General features: G+C 36.2%; 1 protein-coding gene across 1 annotated transcript in view; it reads left to right on the forward strand.

The window, feature by feature from the left end:
• Positions 1-19,944, forward strand: part of LOC131426171 (choline O-acetyltransferase) — a 118,435-nt gene extending 98,491 nt beyond the window's left edge. Inside the window, exons 3-11 of the mRNA XM_058588673.1 lie at positions 4,010-4,089; positions 8,802-9,166; positions 9,224-9,395; positions 9,456-10,087; positions 10,147-10,269; positions 10,326-10,383; positions 10,441-10,581; positions 10,705-10,905; positions 11,087-19,944. Coding sequence (XP_058444656.1) covers positions 4,010-4,089; positions 8,802-9,166; positions 9,224-9,395; positions 9,456-10,087; positions 10,147-10,269; positions 10,326-10,383; positions 10,441-10,581; positions 10,705-10,905; positions 11,087-11,281 — 1,967 coding nt within the window. The 3' untranslated portion in view covers positions 11,282-19,944. The remainder of the gene's footprint in view (positions 1-4,009; positions 4,090-8,801; positions 9,167-9,223; positions 9,396-9,455; positions 10,088-10,146; positions 10,270-10,325; positions 10,384-10,440; positions 10,582-10,704; positions 10,906-11,086) is intronic.
• Positions 19,945-19,949: the final 5 nt, after the last annotated feature.

The raw sequence follows: 19,949 nt of genomic DNA on the forward strand, positions 1-19,949 counted from the left end.
CTTAGAGCAAAACTAGTTTTCAGTTTGATGTCACAGCATTTTTTTTTGCTTTCGATTTTGATCTTTTAACCGTTAAAACGACCAAAACGATAGCAAATTAGGTAATCGATATATACGAACAGCACAACATCAAATTGAGTTTTCTTTTTAATCTCACACTCTACTCGAGAATCCCGTTCGGAGCTTGTGAAAAATGGCCAAGCAGGCTAATGTAGCAACGGTAAGAAAAATTATGAAATATGACTTAAAAGGTAAATCTAGAGCTCGAGTTAAAAGATATTTGATTACTGACAGAATTAAAGCAGCTAGAAGGGAGCGAAGCAAGAAACTGCTTAGTAATCTGAAATAGAGGTCCACCGTCATTCTGTTTACGGATGAGAAGCTGTTTACTGTCGACAGCGTGTCCAACAGTCGCACCAACCGGTATATAAGTTCGAATAAAGCATCTGATGTATCTGATAACATCAAATTCACGTTTCGGACCAAGTATCCAGCAGGTGTGATGGTGTTTGGATTGGTTGCTTCCGATGACGAAAAAATGGACCCCATTTTTATCCAAGAGGGCCTGAAAGTGAAGACAGATGTGTACTTAGAAATGTCTAAGGATCATGCTGGCAAGGATGCAAATGTTGTGTTCCAGCAAGGTCTATGCCCACAAATCGAAGATAACACAAATGTGGTTGAGGGACAACATGCCTCAATTCTGTTCCAAAGAGATTAATGTTAAATCCTATGGATTTCAGTGTATGGGTGAATATTTAAGCACGTGTATGTGAACATCCTCACTCAAATTTGATCTCCATAACAAAGCATTGGAGAGAAATGTCATGAGATTATATTGCCAAGGTCTGCAAAAGCTTCAGGCGTCGACTAGAAGCGGTCATAAATGCAAATGGCGGATATATTGAGTGAAGAGGAAGCTTAATTTTCTACGAACATTTTATGGGGTCTACCACGTTTGGCATAAAGTCGTTTGGCATAATACCGTTTGGCATAATACCGTTTGGCATAACACCGTTTGGCATAATAGTTATTTGGCATAATGGTTATTTGGCATAATGGTCATTTGGCATAATGGTAATTTGACATAACAGTCATTTGGCATAACAGATGAACATGCTGCTTAATGGAAATTGTTTTTATTTACTTAAAAACTGTAAGGTCTAATGCGGCTACGCCTCATCGTTTTTAATGACCTGCTGTCCGACATAACTGAGGGATAGCTCCTAGCTTTGGGTAATCCGGGCAAACGTCCGCAACTAGATAGAGGTGATTTCTGCGGGGCCTTGCTATGAAAAATTTGCAATGAAAACCGAAAATTTAACGATAAATTGTTTTATTTTGCTGATTTTGCGTGCCCCACGCTTCTTCTACGCAAACCATACAGCAGAGTGCTCACCGGCGTGTACACCTCTGTGAAAGTATCTGCATCCACCTCAGAGAATTTATTAGCTAATGCTCTAGCACTTTGGTGCGATTCAGTGGAAGAGGTAAAAGGAAATAAACAAACGCTACCATGATGCGTGCACTCTTTATACAACAGTGGTGTATATATGTGAAAAAGAAGAGCTCTCGTTGAAGTTGTCAGTGCGTGGGGAGAAATTTTGCTTGCTCTTCGTCACACAGAGGAGTTGGACATCTCTGGTTGTCAGGTCTTGTCTTATAGGTACGCATCGGTATGTGCTGATAGTGAAGAAAAAAAACACCACCGCCTTTCGAACGAAGTACAAAGCGTTAGCTATAAAACTCGTGCAAAATCTATCCGCAGGAGAAAAAATGCTCTGGTTCATGAGAAATTAAACTAATACGATTTGTTTAAACAGCAATTTAATTGTGTCATTACCAAAAAAAGACGGTCGAGCGAATTTTTTTTTGATATGCAGATATAGCAGGGTTGAATCAACATGGACATTGTCGATCAGATCGTTGGTTTATTTTAACAGTAAAATCAGCCGGAACAAAGATTTTTTTTCATTTTACTAGATCAAAATTTTGAATCAAACAAAGATCATTGTTGATGTTGAAGGTAGAAATTAGTTCAAAATAATCAAATCAACATAAATCATTTTTAAAATGGGGACGGGTATAGCGTGACGGGTTAGTCGATGCCTTTCACGCAGCTTACGTGGATTAGATCCCCAACCCCGCACATAGGATCAGAAAGCTTTTCTGGCCTGAAGAGGCGAATGACCTCAAGGTTAAAACCTCTAGAAACTGCTTCATTACTCTGCACATGGTTGCTTCACATGCTTCATTTCTCTGCGTGTAAAAAGTTTGTAAATTTGAAGCACTACAACTATTGACTTTATCTAAAGCTCCTTGATATCAAACTGATTTTTCAAATTAAATTTACTGTGAAATTGACAAGATTGCACAAGTTGAATATTTAAATACAAAAATTGTTTGAAACAAATTAATCCACTCAGAAAAAATTATTATCTTCTTTGGAGTTCCAAGCAGCGATATTTGCTACATCAAACAAGATTTTCTATTGTCACCATTTCAATTACATAAAATTTAGTGGATTTTACAATATTTTTCCGCATGTATAAGTGAACTTACGCATCAAGAAATGCTACTTGAATATTAGTAAAGTCAGTTCACTGATGTTGGAACAAAATATGATGCTAAAACAGTGGGTAAATGTTCGTACAATATCTCCAAATGTTCACAACATTTCTGATAATCCAATTCTGAAAGTATCACGCGTTCATATATCACAACTTAGATATTTAATGATATCTTTTTATTTGGCTATAAATTAGTCATCAATTTTTAACTACATCACCAAAAAAAGTTAAACCATCTACCATGATGCCATTCTCATATAACTCATGTTGTCATATATATTATTGTATGTATGTATGTATGTATGTGTGAGGCCACCATCAGTTCAAGGCATTACCAAAGAATGCAGGTAGACTAACAGTAGATCCGAATTTGGTTATCAGATAGCTTTCATATAATTGCTGTTAAAAAATCCAAAATAGGTTTTGCGCCTTCCAGCAAGAACATCCGGCCATATAATAAAGAATCTCGCTGTACCAGCTTAAACCCGCCTGACGGTTTGTTTGTTAGAAGGGTGCGTCTTACTCATTTCAGACCTTCAGGGAGAAACACAAAGCTTCCCCCGCGTGACTCAGGTTGGCAATCCACTCCATCATCCAGTCATTCACTTGTAAGATACCCTGATGCACTCCCCGTTGTCGATATACTTGAGCATATTACAATATAATATAATATAATATAATATAATATAATATAATATAATATAATATAATATAATATAATATAATATAATACAATATAATATAATATAATATAATATAATATAATATAATATAATATAATATAATATAATATAATATAATATAATATAATATAATATAATATAATATAATATAATATAATATAATATGATATAATATAATATAATATAATATAATATGATATAATATAATATAATATAATATAATAAAAACCAATATAATATATCGCATCCAAGCTTGTACACACTTTTTTAAAAAGCTGTGTAAAGCATACAAGTGAAAATCCATTAAAAATCACCGTTGCACACGACTTTGCACGTATGAATGTCTGTCGGATATCTGTTCTCTGTGATATAACATAATACAAAATAATATAAGATGATATAACACAGCATAATATAATATAATTTAGCACAATATAACATAACATAATACAATATAACACAATACTTATACTTATTACATAATCTCTGAATATAAAAACAAAACATGAATCTCACCCCAGCAAGAATATAAACAAAGAATAGCACAAGACTTACCGCATGGCTGTTCTTGTCGCATCTGGGATATGAATCAACTTTTTGGTACACCCCTTTTGTTACATGTATTTATCGTCTTCAGCTAATTTCTGCATATGTTTTTTTGTCTTTTCATAACCTCCTCCATCATGTGACGTCGTGCCGTGATGATCCTGAATGCAATTGTCATACATTCTTCTCATCTGAATGTTATCACTGTAGGATGGAAAGATTCAATTCTCTCACTTCAGAAGAAATGGTTGTCGACGACGGAAGGTGTCGACGAATTTGGTTTCCCGGAGGTAAGTGTCCATAAATCTAAGAATCTTTCTCTTGTTTACCAGCTCTTTATAACAATTAGTATGAGAACCAGTTTTCACGCTTTTAGTAAATATGTTTAATACCAAGGCAACGGTTGACAATTCTTCCTTCTTCCGTTTTTCAGTTTTCTCGTTCTGCCACTTTCTGTTTTTTCCGTTTTTTGCTCATTTCTGTTAAATCCGTTTCATCGTGTTTGTGTTTTCCGGCTGTCCGAATTCAACTGCTCAGATTACCTAAAAAGCGTCCGCAGTGGAGTTCGGTAGTAGCATTTGCGAAAAATTTAGCGTAAAATCACGTTTTTTTGCCTAAGTATGCCACGAACAGTTAAAAATTCAAATTAATAACTTGTGAACGACGGAGGGAGCAAAAATAACTCGTACTTTAAGTAAATTTAAGAACATTTTTGATTTCAGATAATTTTACGCCGAGTTATCGTGTTCACCGCACAACGTGATTCTCAAAAGAGGTTCTGGAGAGTGACTCTGTGACCGCCTTATTTTGCATTATTAATGTGCGGAAATTTAACTAAATATTCTTCAAATGATGCTTTAAAACAAAAAAAAAGTTTGAATAAATTTGCTTAAGCTGTTTCTCCGTAAACAATTACAAAATAAAATACAATCGTTCTAGAACTTTTCTAAGTCGCTGGGGGCTAGGTTATTGAGAATATGGTGGGTGAAAAAGCAGATCGAAGCCCAGTTCGTTCGATTGTTCGTTGGCCATTGTTTTCATTGAATTGTGAAATGGTGCATTGTCTTGGTTGGAGGTGATTTCTCTTCTTCATATGACGCTCTTTTTTGGATTTCGCGCTTCAAACGTATCCATAACTCAATGCATTAATCACTTTTGCTGGTACATTTCTTTTCAAAAAAGTCGATGTTAATTATTCCCCAAGTATCTTAAGTCTGACGCCATGATTGTTCCAGCTACCTGTTGCGTATTGTAACGGCTTTCTCCGTCTGAATGCTGATGTGATTCCAGAGAAAAATGATGGATCCATCTTTTGTCCACAGTTTCATACCACCGCAAGAAATCATTTTTATTGCGACTAAACAGTGACGAACAGCCTTCTCTCGGCCTTCATTTGACCACGTTTAAAATCAGAATACCACAAATCGTTGTTTTAATGAATTCGAGTGCGGTTAACACTTTTTTTTATTCAATATTACAATATATTTTTAGACACACTGCTTAAGCTCTAAGATGCCATGGTTATTTTCTAATATTAATTAACGACTAACTTAAAACTAGAATAGCATCATTAGATTATGTCGTCTCGGATTTTCGAAAATCCAACTTTCAGCTGGCGATCGGCAGTGGTCGATGAATTGAATATTTCACGAGTCTTCCAGATGGCGTTGGTAAATATCTATGCTGGCCGCATCCTTCGGTCCGTGTGGGTCCGCGGTCCGTGTGGTTCTCAAACCATTGCTGGGCTTACGAAGGTTTTCCTTCAAAAAGCAATGTTTTATTTGTACACGGAATTCGTTATTTCCAATTTTTTCATAAATTAATATGTGACGTCACTTATCTGTCGGTAGGTTTAGTGATTGTGATGCGTTTGACTCAAAAAAATGACACATGTCGTCTGAAAGTTGGTACTTTCAAAAACCCGAGGTTAGTTTGACATTACTAACGTCATCTCTGGATCTGTCCCGGGACTTTCTGAACAATGTGTTATGCACATCAGTGGCTGGACTGTTTATGGATTTTTTTTGTCCACCATTCGATTCGCACGAGACACATTTTGATTGAAAATCGGCGGTTACTTCATATTCGAGGATATGCCTTTACCTTTAGACTGCACTATGACGATATGTTGGCCAAAGCAAACCGTCAACTTGGTTTCATCTTCAAGGTAGCCAAAGAGTTTCGAGACCCACTTTGTTTAAGATCATTGTACTGTTCACTTGTACGTTCAATACTAGAGTCAAACGCTGTGATTTGGTGCCCCTACCATGCTTACTGGATCGCTAGGATTGAGACTGTTCAACATAAATTTGTGAGGTACGCTCTGCGTCTGTTACCGTGGCGTGACCCTATGAACCTACCATCATACGAAGATCGCTGCCGTTTGTTGAATCTCGAGCCATTGGAGGTACGACGCATAACTGCTCAAGCAACTTTCGCTGCTAAACTACTTTTGGGCGACATAGATAGTCCAACGTTACTCATGCGCCTAAACCTCTTCGCACCTGAAACATCACTTCGCAAGCGGAACATTCTGTCTCTTGAACCACGAAATAGAATGTATGGACAACATGAGCCTTTTCGGACAGTTTATATGCGGTTCAACGAATTCTCTCAACTATTCGATTTTAATGTGTCGTCAACCGTGTTTCATAAACGTTTACTTGACAATTTTCACATAGTGAATAGCGATAGTTAGGTTTAGTTTTTAAATTTTAATTGTTTGTTTTTATTCATTAAGACAACATATGTCAGATGAAGTTATACAAATATACAAATATACAAATATGCAGGATGACCTCGATCATAGAGTACTGGATGAACGAGTTCAGCACCTTCCATCATCAACCCCAACAAATTAAACGGTCAGCCAGCTGGCAAGCTTCTTGAGATAAAGATGATCTGAGTCGGTGGATGCACTCAATTATTCCTAAAATATCGACAAAGACATGGTTCAGGGGACTGGATGTGAGTAGGGAGTTCATTCGTGTGATGTCCAGACTCATGTCCAATCATTACACGTTAGATGCACATCTCCTTCGAATTGGACTTTCCGAGACTAATCATTGTGCTTGTGGCGAAGGTTATCGCGATATTGATCATGTCGTTTGGACATGGGTGGAGTATCGTGATGTCAGATCTCAACTAATAAATTTCTTGCATACTCATGGTAGACTGCCCAATGTCCCAGTTCGCGACATTCTTACTTGTCGTGACCTTTCTTACATGAAACTTCTTTATCATTTCATTAAGTCCATTGGAATTCCAATTAAAATTTTATTTTATGTTAGACTGTTTTCTCTTCCATGAGTTCAACCAATAGCCAACTATATGATAATGAATAAAAGTGATGAACTGATACAAACAAACCTGAAATAGTTATAAGATCATGTACAAAATGAATGTATTTTTACTAATGTAATTTATAATAGCAAATCGCTTGATAAAAACAGTGTTTAGATTAACTAATGAACACCAACATACTAATATGATATTCGAAATGTATTAGGTTTAAAGAACTATGTATTGTGGATGCCACGGCGAAGAAAACCTTATGTATATTGCCTATGAAATAAACGTATTTATGGACAAAAATTAAACGGTCAGGGTAACCAAAATTCTCAAGAAATTAATTTCGAAAATTCGCAGATACAAATAAGTTTATACGGAACACAAAAGACTGCTGCCTTAATAGTTAAAAGAAATGTTGTCAACAATTTTGAAACTAGTTGGGTAGTCCTACGTCAACAGTTCGAAGAACCCCACAATAGTTTTATGTCGTATTTAAACCTTTAATTTAAAACAAAAGATTGAAAATGCTTCAAACTTCAGATTTAAGTGTTTCATGCAAAGTTATATCGAAACAAAATATTAATTAAATATCGACCTTGCACTTCTAAGGAATAATTAAGGGTATTAAGGAATACTTCAAAATGCTTCATGGAATGAAAAGTTCCGAGCTTCTCACACGTGACGTGAATAGTTTCGAACCGTGTATATTCTATTTTTCATCAAGCTATGGAAAAAGACGGACCAGTGCATTTATGCATAAAAGCAACGGTGAAATTGAATGATTTGTGGTACGGATTCTCCAGACCTGGCAAGGGCATCAAAAAGTTGGAGAACCGATGGGTCAAGTGTATCACTCTAGATGGAGATTATACTGAAGAATAAAAAAGTTTTCACGGAAAAAAAATCAACTTTTTCTATGTAGTAATGGGTCGTTCCCTCTGGTACGAAAAATTACCCACCTGGGCTTAACATGTTTCACCGGCCCTGACTGAATCTACAAGCCTCTGTTGAGTTAGTAAAACTACTGTAGTGTAGCGGTCATTTTCCTATTTTTTCCGCTGAATTTGGTAAACTTTTTCGACAGAATTTGTCTGGCGACACGATATGACTTTGTCATCCCGACCCATCTTCAGTGTACATAGTCCCCATGCTGGAAACTGATGGCCGAACTTATTCTGCTATGTTTGTGAAACCGTGACAGGTGCGACCTATTTTTATTGATAACCGAACGATTATGGATGTAACTGACGTCACTGGGACTCGGTTCTCGTAGATTGGGGTATTACATTAATGTGCCATGTTTCCAACATATGCCTTCACATATGATGATAGTTTTTTTTATTTCGATTATAGAGATTTTAACCTTAAGGTCATTCGCCTCTTCGGACCAGAAAAATTTTCCGACCCTATGTGCGGGGTTGGGAATCGAACCCAGGTGGGCTGCGTGAAAGGCATCGACTTACCCATCACGCTATACCCGTCCCCCTATGGTGATAGTTGCTAGCCTCAAGTCGAGTTTCAGTTGAGAAAACTTAGTACCTTAGAGCTATTCAAAAACTCTCTTTCACATTCAATAATCCTCATATTCGGAGTGGTATACCAATCAATTGGAATATTCATTTCTCGTCAAGTGATTGGTGATTGACCATCAACGGCTGAAGTCGCTTATAAAATGAAACAAAACAATGAAAATTACTGTTCTCTCTCTCAGTCTTTACCAAAGGTTCCGGTACCAACATTGGATCAAACGATGCATGAATATCTCCGGGTCCTTCAACCCATTACAACTCCCCAGCAGTTGGAACGGACACGGGCACTTACAAAACAGTTCACTGGACCGAATGGATTGGGGACGACGCTGCAGCAGTACCTGCTGGATAAACGGGAAGCCGATGATAACTGGGCCTACTACTACTGGTTGAACGATATGTACATGGACAACCCACTACCTTTACCGATTAACTCCAACCCCGGAATGGTAATGCCTCCCCGAAAATTTACCACCGTCAACGATATGGCTCGTTTTGCGGCGAAGTTAATCGATAATCTCATGATTCATAAAGAAATGCTCGATAGGTATATTTCAATATGAAACAGTCATTGAAAAGTATAACTCAATGTCTTCATTTTCAGTGGAGGTCTTGTACAGGAAAGGGCGACCTCGCGAGAAAAAGGGCAACCCTTGTGCATGGCTCAGTATTATCGGCTTCTTGGATCCTGCAGACGACCGGGTGAGAAACGAGATAGTCAATATCTACCCGAAAAAAGGACCGACGAACATGTGATTATCTTTTGCCGAAATCAGGTGAGTGAAATTCAAACCCTAAGGAAACACAGTTGTTCCAACCTTCTCTTTTCCACGTAGATATACTGTCTTCCGGTGAAAGCAGGCGATCGTGGTCGTTTAATCGAAGATGAAATTGCATCGCAACTATTGTACATACTAAATGATGCACCCTGCTTGGCAAGAAAACCCCCTCGTATTGGTATTTTGACGGCTGAACCACGTCCTCGGTGGGCCTTAGATCGACAAATGTTACTTCTGGAAGAACAAAACGCCCGCAATATTGAACTCATTGAGCAGGCATTGGTTCAAATCTGCATCGATGAACCAATCCCATTGACTTTCAATGCTCGAGGGTTCAACGGATCTCCAGCTGGAGCCCACTACTGTGGTGGACGAGATGAAAGTAACATGGCTCACGAAATGATTCATGGTGGGGGTAGCGAGTACAATTCCGCAAATCGTTGGTTCGATAAAACAATGCAACTAATCATTTGTAATGACGGTAGCTGGGGTCTGTGCTACGAGCATTCACCTTCCGAAGGCATTGCTGTGGTTCAACTGTTGGAAGGAATTCTTAAGAAGATCGATGAGGCTCCAAAATCCGAAGAAAATGGTCTACAGAACCACCTTCCTCCACCGGAAAGACTCGAGTGGATTGTTCAACCCGAGATTGATCAAAGGATTCGTGACGCTTCTAGGAATGTGGACAAGTAACATTTAAAATCAAGGAAAGTTAGAATAGTGATTTATCGCAGTACTTACTTTTCAGGAACATTGAAAACCTTGACTTTTATGTATATCGATACAAGCCGTTCGGAAAGAACTTCATTAAAGCTTGTCAGGTCAGCCCGGATGTTTTCATTCAACTCGCGTTGCAATTAGCTTATTACAAGTAAATTTAAAACAGATAAGCTTTCAATAGTGTGATTGAAACGAAATTTATTTCAGGCTTTACGGATATTTAGTAAACACATATGAAAGCGCTTCAACTAGAAGATTTTTGTTGGTAAGTACAATAGCAGCTGTACGAATATGGACATTTTACATTAAATGACACTTCCAGGGCCGCGTCGATTGCATCCGGTCGGCCAGCATGGAAGCATTGGAATGGGCCAAAGCAATGTGTCAAGGAGAAGGTGCCAATGTTGCACTTGAGAGTGACAAAGAAGAAGACTACGGAGGCGAAGGGAGCGAAGCGAAAAAAGTAACTTTCAGTATTTACAGTGTATGTAGTCATAAGCAAATTTGATTTTCGATCAGAAACTCATTTTATCTTGATGTAACATTTCCTTCCAATAATTACTAATGTTTCTCAATTTACAACTAGCGAGATCATTTGCGGGAACTGTTTCGGTGTGCCGCGGCACGTCAAACAGAAGTAATGGTCCAAAATATTCTGGGACATGGTATAGATATTCATATGCTAGGTCTTCGCGAAGCCTGTAAAGAGAAGAACGGCAGTCTACACGAGCTGTTCACAGACGAAGGATACAAAATTACAAACTGTTTCCTACTCTCGACCAGCCAGGTACCTGCTCCTTTTGATTCGCGAGCCTGCTCTTCCACGGTCAAATGCGCACCTAGCACTTTCAGCGGCACAACTATGCACAGTTCAATGTATTTCCGTCCAGCACGTCTGAACTGCACGAACCCAAAACCTACTGGATAAACCTTTTTTCATAACATATTATCTTGTTACTTCACCCAAGGTCGCCTGCTCAACCAACAGTTTCATGGGATATGGTCCGGTAACACCACATGGATATGGAGCCTCATACAATCCACATCCGAATGAGATCATCTTCTGTATTTCGGCATTTTTCTCCTCAGATAAAACTAGTGCATCGAGATTTGCCCGTTCGCTGCAGGACTCACTTGACGCCATGCGGGATCTGTTGTCATAAACTCTACATATAGGTGGCCTTACTGCACATGGTTTGCGAAACGCTCTTCGAAATATAAACAACCAAATAAAAACAAACATATCAATATCTATAGATGTGATAGTCGTCAAAGTAACTCAAACATATCAATTGGTTGGAAATCTGTAGCAGATTTTTTTTAATTATTATACACCCTATTGTCACGGACGTCACTCTGTTAGATAGACTTTGCATCGTTTCAACAGAAGCTGGTTGGTTCAATTGATAATATTTTCTTGGTACACTTTGAAATGATGGAAAACACGTTGTTTTGCACAGTTGAAAATATTTTTTGGTTTTACATTTCTCTTCATAGTTATACAGGCTTGTGTATGGTATCCGAGGACACAAGGGTATGTTTCAGTAAATTTGAGGTTGCTTTTTATTGCAGTGTTTTTATTTTCATATAATTATTGTAATGGGGGGGGGGCTACAAATCTACGCAAGAAATCAACTGACATTCAATTATCGGTGCACGAAGCACACCGATTCAGAAAACCTAAATTTTCTCAGCTGCACCCGATTCAAGTCCATTGTGGTCCGCTGGTAATGTAGAAACTTTTGCAAAACGAAAAACACCTCAGGAACATATCCCAGCAGAACTCTGCCTCTGCCCACAAAGCCACGGTGACACAAGATTGAAAGGTCGGTTTTATATGCTCTTTTCATCCCGAAACTGTGCTTCCTACACATATAAAAATATCACAAAACTAAGCGTTAATTGAAAGATACAGCTCTGTTCATCGAGAATTAAATGCAATCAATCCAATTTACTTTTGCATCGATGATTGTTTTCCAACAAACTTCCGATTCAACCCATGTTATTATTGATTTTTATTTTGTGTAAATTCAGGGTAGCAAGTGAATTGCCGATTTCCATTTCCCGGCTTTTTCCCGGTTTTTTTGAGATAAAAATTTCCGGTTTTTAGAATAGGCTCAAATCGCCTCTGTTTAGTTTTTTTTTAATTTTTAATTTAAACTTTGAAAAGATATCCCATGTCCAAAAAGTATCATTGTAACAGGCCCGCTTATTGAGGATGCAATTACTTTCCAGGCATTTCGATGAATAAATAAAAAAATATTAATTATAACATGTGCGTATAAGAAAAGCATAAAGGCTTTTCCAAGTCATTTAGGGGTTTTGGTTACACGTAACCGATTTCATCCGAGTGCACATGACTGTTTTTATTATTTTTTGGTATACATATGATTGAAAATAAATCAATAAGGTACAACAATCAAAAACGGACGCTTGCCACTCGGAAAAAAATCAACAATCTATGCTTGCAACTTCAAATCATTTTGTACAGAGCTTTCTTCGCTCCTTCCGGAAGTAAAAGTAGAAATCTCAGATCGGCGGGAAAATTATAAACGGCATAATGGCCAAGGATGGCTTTTATCGTATCAAAGAACGCTCTCTACCAACTCTTCACAATATTCAATCATTGCCATCAAAGAGAGACGGATATCATCTCAGCAACAAAACACCGTCATGGTTCATATAACATAGAATAGACACCAGTGCGAGAGCGAATTTCTCTCGATGACCTGTCTGAGCATCACGGGTTAACACACTGCTGTGGGGATTCTCTCTGAAGCAACAAACGGTCGCTTATTCTCGTTTTGCGGTCCGATACTATACGGGCAGTGGATAATTGCGATAGAATCATTTTACTATTGCCGCTTATTCTATCTATGTTCATATAACCTTTGTATAAGTTGTATCTATGAAAATAGATGTGAATGCTCCAGACCACTCAAAACGAAATATTGTATATTGTAACCTAGGATGAGAATCATCAAGTCGAATTATCTGCGATAATTATCAACTTGCGATTCTCTCTTGGTAAATTCCTCACAGCGTCGATCATTGCCGGACAGTGTATATTTTGTTAAGGGCTGTGAAATACTCACAGTATGAAGTGAAGCGAACAAATGTAGAAAAATTCTCTTACGGTTCATGCATCGAGAGACAGCGAGTTCTTGTAGCATCTTCTACCAGATTGAAAATTTTGTATACAATGTAGCAAATATCGAGCCGCTTTCTGCCAAATTATCGGCAATCACCAACACTGATGCTGGCACAGCGAATCTAACATAATATCGTCATTGCCAGGGCTTCGGCCATGGTACAATAAATGATTATATGGACATATACTGTTTAAATTATGTCGCTTGCAAGCACATCTGTTCAATAAACGATACGCTCAGATGAATTATCATGCTGTAATTGTGAAGAAAACCATAAAACCAATTATTAACAAAATCATGTCAGACCAAAAATTTGAAATTTTCATGTAATAGAATTGAATTTAAAATCATTAAATGTATGTATATCTAACATTTCGAAAAACCGTTGACTTTCTCTTTTAAAACACCATTTTTTTCTAATGTATCTGTTAGTCAATAAACACTGTTTACGATTTCAATGCATTGATGGGCAAATGAATCAATTGATAACTGTTAAAATGTACAATATATCCTAATAGGATTCTAAACGCTCGTAGAGTAATCAGAAAGTACGAGCTCTTCATGATGAACTCTCCGCTAGTTTTTAGAGCAGTTTTATTTCCAATAGCAAAACTAATTTATCTTCTATGACAAAGCTTCCTACAATTTATATGATTCTAGCAGATCAATCAATAACATTCAGGGTTTCAAATTAAGCAATGATTAGTTCAATTAGTTATATATTCTACCAGTTTAGAACTAATCGACTAGAATACTATCGAATGTAAACCCTGAAATTGTTTTGGGAAATATAGATATAGCCGTAAATTATTTAAATCATTACTTTATTGATGTTCCAAAAGCTCAAAGTAAATTCAATTCACCTTCATCTACATCAATATCAACGTTCTTGTGATCCTACTATGGAATAGTTGAGGACCTTTGAAAGAAAATTAAACACAGATTCACTAAACAAATCAATTAATTTTCTAAATCTTTCTAAGATTCTATACTGGTTCTCAGAAACCAGTTTCAACTCTTCCAATTTTGCGAGTCCTTTTGACATCACTCAGAAATATAAGCATAACACAAGTATTTTCTCAAGATAACATTACTGAGACAGATTTTTATGAAACAAGGGTAATTACTTAAAATTTTTCCCTATAATACCTAGAGATTTTGCCATAAATTTTGCAGGTGTTTTGAATACTTATTTAAACATTTGATAAAAATCCAACAGAAGCATCCAAATTATCCTTATTTTTCAAAATGAGCTTTCATTATGCTGTTATTGATAACAACTTTAAAAAAAAACTCTGATACTTCCTGTTTGATTTAAAACTACCTGCAAGCCTCTAAAAATCGTTGGACGAGACATAGGGTGTTGGCCCAATTTCCAATGGACATTAAATTATTTCAACACTTATACTGAACATTTCGCTCAAACGCAAAATTGGGTATTGTCTCTTACTCTTCGATTGTTGAAAAAAAAATCATTATGCTAACAACTGTTACTCATAGGTGAGCTAGAAATATTTTTCCCGGTTTTTCACTAAAATTCCCGACTATTTCCCGGTTTTTCCCGGTGAAATCAAATTCCCAACTTTTTCCCGGTTTTCCTGATTTTCCCGGTCATTTGCCACCCTGTAAATTGCATTATTTCTTTTCTGTGTAGTTCCACTGACTCTATTCCATATGAATATTACGTACTGGGCGTAATTGACCGAGAGGCTAGAAAACACTTCCATAACATTATTTCAAGCTCGAGTTGATTAGAGTTGTACATTTCACTGACCACTTCATCAACTCATTCTTTACTTATTAAAATATCATAAAACACTTGTACTGCAGTGCAGTAATAGTGTGATTCACCATTTCCCTTTCAGTCCTCTTATTCAATGTATAATAGTGAAACTACATTAACTATGTTGTATTATTTTACCGATCAGCTTTGTTGAAAACGATAATTTTATCGAAATAAGAGGTTTACGTGTTGACGAGAAAAGGGAATCAACCAAAGAAACGGAAACATATCATTAGAATGTAAGTTAACCATAGGAACAATATAAAAAATAGATTAATAGAAGTTGTTATGCAATATTATCAAAATTGCTTGTTGAAGGTGTTATTAACTATCGCTATTCTCGTTCAATCACCTAGTAGAAGGTGAGTTATTGTTTCAAAGTGACGAGTTGAGTTGATCTAGAAAACTGCGTGTAGTAGCAATATTCAACAGTTATAATCCACACTATGTTATAAGTATCACTTATCAAATCTAATCAATGTGATTGTGTTCTTGATGAAAAGCTTAGCTTCGAAAGACATCTTACTCTCAGTTATCATTAGTCCATGGTGTTGAGTTTATAAATGAAATTTTATTAAATCGGCAATCGACGTTAATATATGTAAAACATTATTTTAGATCATGTTATAGGTGAGTTAATTTCGAATGCTCAATATCCTAGCGGTGGGGTTAGAAGCAAACTGGACAGTTTCAAGAAACAATCCACCGGCAGATTCGAGCGCCCGCACAGTAATTCTTGTCCATTAAACGAAGCAAAATTGTAGACATTAAACAAAACTAACATTTTGGAATCATCAAAAAAGAGAAACGATAAGTTTATGTAATGTCCCTAGATGCAAGACGGGCATGCAATGTCCAGATCATATTAGCAAGCTTGCAAGCAAGGTTGAACCCAATATCATAACTTGCAAAAAAAAACAAGTATCACAAAAGCTTTACAGCGAGCGAAAGCTTGGACTATATTTAACATATCAAAAGGCAAAAATTTGTAAAACAGGTCAAACGTGTGAATATAACAATATTTAGAGATGAATTAAAAACATTTAAAACAAGATTGTATCATAGCATGTAGTCTATACCTATAAACGGATATATATAAACAAATTAATGTATAAAAATATACACTATCGAAAAGAAATCTTCATATAAGTCATACTGAAAATTTGAAGACAAACTCATTAAAATAGGACCTATCTGCAAATGACAGTTCCATTTCTTTTATTTTCTCTTTCGATTATTGCGGTATTGTTGGTAATCTTTCATTCTAGCTTTTCACGTAATATGAATAAATTATGGGGAAATATAGAATCACACTAAAATGATTGAAAGAAAGTGAAGACAAACACGAGAAAAGGTCCTAAGTGCAAATGACAGTTTCTCTTTGTTTACTTTCTCTTTCGAGTATCACGGTCCAATCAGCAATCTTCCCATCTAACACTTCGCATAGTATAAGAGCAAAAACCATCAACTTTCGATATTCACTGTAGAATTTGCCGTAATAATTGAAAGAGAAAGTAAACCAAGAGAAACTGTCATTTGCACTTAAGACCTTTTTTAATGTTCATCGAGAAGTGTCAGTAAATACAAACTGTCACCTGAAAATGGGACTATTTGTAAAAGTCATCGAGATTTGTCTTAAAAATTGTATCCAACGACAATGGTCAAGTGTTACTTTTTAGTTATATCAGTCATCGTCATTGTAGCAATTAAAACCTTTACTGCGAATTTCCAAAAATCAAAGTTATTCACGATATGGTTGACAGCTTTAGATAATTCTGATTGAATGTACCTGCATACCATTTTAACCTATGTGTTGAACGATGGAAGCAGATTTCTCTCCAATTATGGTACAATTCACAATCTTATGAAAACAGTCATTGTTGAAACACGAACCAACAATGTAAAAACATAATTTGATATACTAATATGTATTGAATAAAGTAATTGTTTTAGGGTAATTGTCTACGGTATGAGAGAAAACTGATCTTGTCCTTTTCAACAATGACTGATTTCGTGAAATTGTGAATCGCCTTAACAGACTGAATTATTGGAATTATTGTTATTGTTGAGAATGTCTTTCCCGATTAAACGTCGGCAACCACTAGAAGAAGAGTGGAAAATTCAACTCAACTTGGTTTTATTCCACCATTTAAATTTGTGTAGTAGAACTTGAAGGAAAAAAATCAATGTTTTGATATTAATATTTTTATTTCCTTCTGACATTCCTTTGATTGAACAAAAATCGTGTAAATTTACGTCTTCTAAAACCGACATAAATGAGCGTTGAAAATCACAGAATTACAGACAGGACACTCAAATGGGATTCATTAATTATTTCAACGGTCATTTCATGGCTGGGTGCAGCTCGCATCGGTCAGAGTGTCTGAAAGTAGAGTGACGACATCTCATCCATAATGTAGGCAACAACTCGAAACATTTCACTAGGAATGTTAACAGTTCTGTAGCTTTATATAAATCTGGCAGGTTGGTTGCTCGTTTGGAACGATAATGACAAATAGAATTACCACCTGCTCTGGACTCGACAGCAGCAGGACTTTATTTTAAAGATTTATATCGTTTTAACTATGGATCAGTACACAACGGAAATCGAACCTATAACCTGGATTCTTTGGCACTGTTCTTCCAATTTTACTAAGGTTGTACTCGAACCTTATAATAAACTATCGATTACTTCTTTTAAACATCACGTGTAAGACTCTTAAATTAAACAAACCGTAAAAAGATAGTATATTAAAGATGTGTACATGCAACAAATCAATTATCAGTTTCATGTACCTGCAAAATCATTTTCCGGAACAACGGTGGGAAGAATAATGTTTTAATTCTCCAGTGAAATCAATCTAAAAATTTGAAAAATCGCATGAAACCTGATAAAATATTTGGCATCATAGCGAGCAGCAGAAGTGAGAAAACAAGAAAAAATATAATACAAGGGTATTATTCATAGCAAATAATTGCAAAATAGATGGATCCAGTAACTCAAGAAAATACACATATAGTCTGTGTTAAAATGACGTATTTTTATAACTGATTCAATCCGTTATTCAACCAATCTTATGTTAATTTTAAAGTGTCAACTAACTAAATTTTACGCCCACACATCAAAAGTCATACGGAATCACGTCAACAGTAAACAGTATTTTTTGCTCATTCTCCACAGGTTTATTGAAATTTTTAAGCATGATGTTAAAAACCTTACTTGTATCCTATTAGATGAAATATATTTTAAACGTTAGCTGCAAAAGAAAAGGCTTATATGAGAGTATAATAACAATTTGACAAAACAGTATTTTTATGATACGTTAAGTTTGCAAGAATTGCAAAATGATAGAGCTATGTTAATATTTCAATCTTACCAACGATACTCAGACCTAGTCGCTTTATATTTGTATAAGAATACATCAGTTACAGTAATCGTTCGCTGAATGAAACTCGGTTGGCTGCATTTCAAATGCAAAAATCAATTTCATCGTTCTACTCTACTTATCTACTGATTTTGATGAATATCTCGATCGCATGCATTAACTCCTTTTCCAGAAGGGAACCAATAAGACAAATATTGAATAAAGACCACTCGTATCATCATGAATTCACACACAAATACGGAAAACACTTAAATGATTCTGTTTATTAAGTTATTATCCAATTTTTTTGTAAATTTTTGACGGCCAACAAATGTCATATGTATTTAAATAGAATTCATTTTTTCATTCTAAATATTCTATCAATAACAACATCATCGGCAAAAACATTTCATTGAGCTCCAAAATAGTTTTATTCTTAACGCATCGTTCCAAAAGTTCCGGGACTAACCTGGAAAACAACATTTTTCATGCAAAATTTTTTTTTATTCATCAAATTTTTTTTTATCTATCAACATCTTCAAGTACAATACAATCGTTCTGCTCTTTTCAAACTCTACGATATCAGGCTTATAGAATTATTTTTGGTCTCAAAATAGGTTTCAGTAACAGCGATAACTTTTTCATGCGAGAAAAAATGTGCCCTGAAGCATCTTTTTGAGATCAGCGAAGTGCCAGTAGTCGCTGAGAGCGTGATCGGAATAATATGGCATTTGAGGAAGCAGGTCGAAACCCAATTCGTTCAATTTGGCCATTATTTTCATTAAATTGTGGCACGGTTGGGTTGGCGGTTCAACGCATAGGGCGCTGGTCTTACAAGTCAGTTGTCGTATGTTCAAGCCCCGACCTGGAAGGATTATCAGTGTCAGTAGGATCGTAGTACTAGCCATGTAATGATTCTGAACGCTAAGAATCGGCTGCGAAGTCGGTTGAAACAGAAATGTCAAATTCTTCAAAAAGGAATGAAAGACCAAGAATTTGCTTTGTGGCACGGTGCGTTGTCTTGGCCATGACTTTTCCAGCTGCCTGTTGTGTTTTCGGATGCTTGGACGGTTTTCCAGCTGCACGCCGCCACCCAGCCGACTGTCGATTCTATTCCGGATTAAATGATGGGTCCATTTTTCGTCTACTGTAACATACCGATGCTAGGTATCTTTTTCATTGCGACTAAACAATGCAAAACAACTCTCAGAATCATGAAAATGTGACACATGTTATCTGAAAGTTGGTTTTTTCGAACAAACGTCAAATCTGGGCAGTACCGGGACTTTTTGAACGATGTATTATATTAGTAATGTGCTATAATATTTGCGCTGCATGAATTTTACCAATTGATTGAGTCATTTGAAAACTTAACTACAAATTATTTACTGATTCATTCGGTTAATGTGATATTCCATTCAGCGAACGACAACAATATCATTACAACATATCAAAACGTGTTCAAATTAAATAGAATATACCAGTAGTAACAAACCATGTAACAATAAATAAAGTTCGGAAACAAACCCAA

The sequence above is a fragment of the Malaya genurostris genome, chromosome 1 (assembly GCF_030247185.1).
Source record: "Malaya genurostris strain Urasoe2022 chromosome 1, Malgen_1.1, whole genome shotgun sequence".
NCBI classification, from domain to species: domain Eukaryota; kingdom Metazoa; phylum Arthropoda; class Insecta; order Diptera; family Culicidae; genus Malaya; species Malaya genurostris.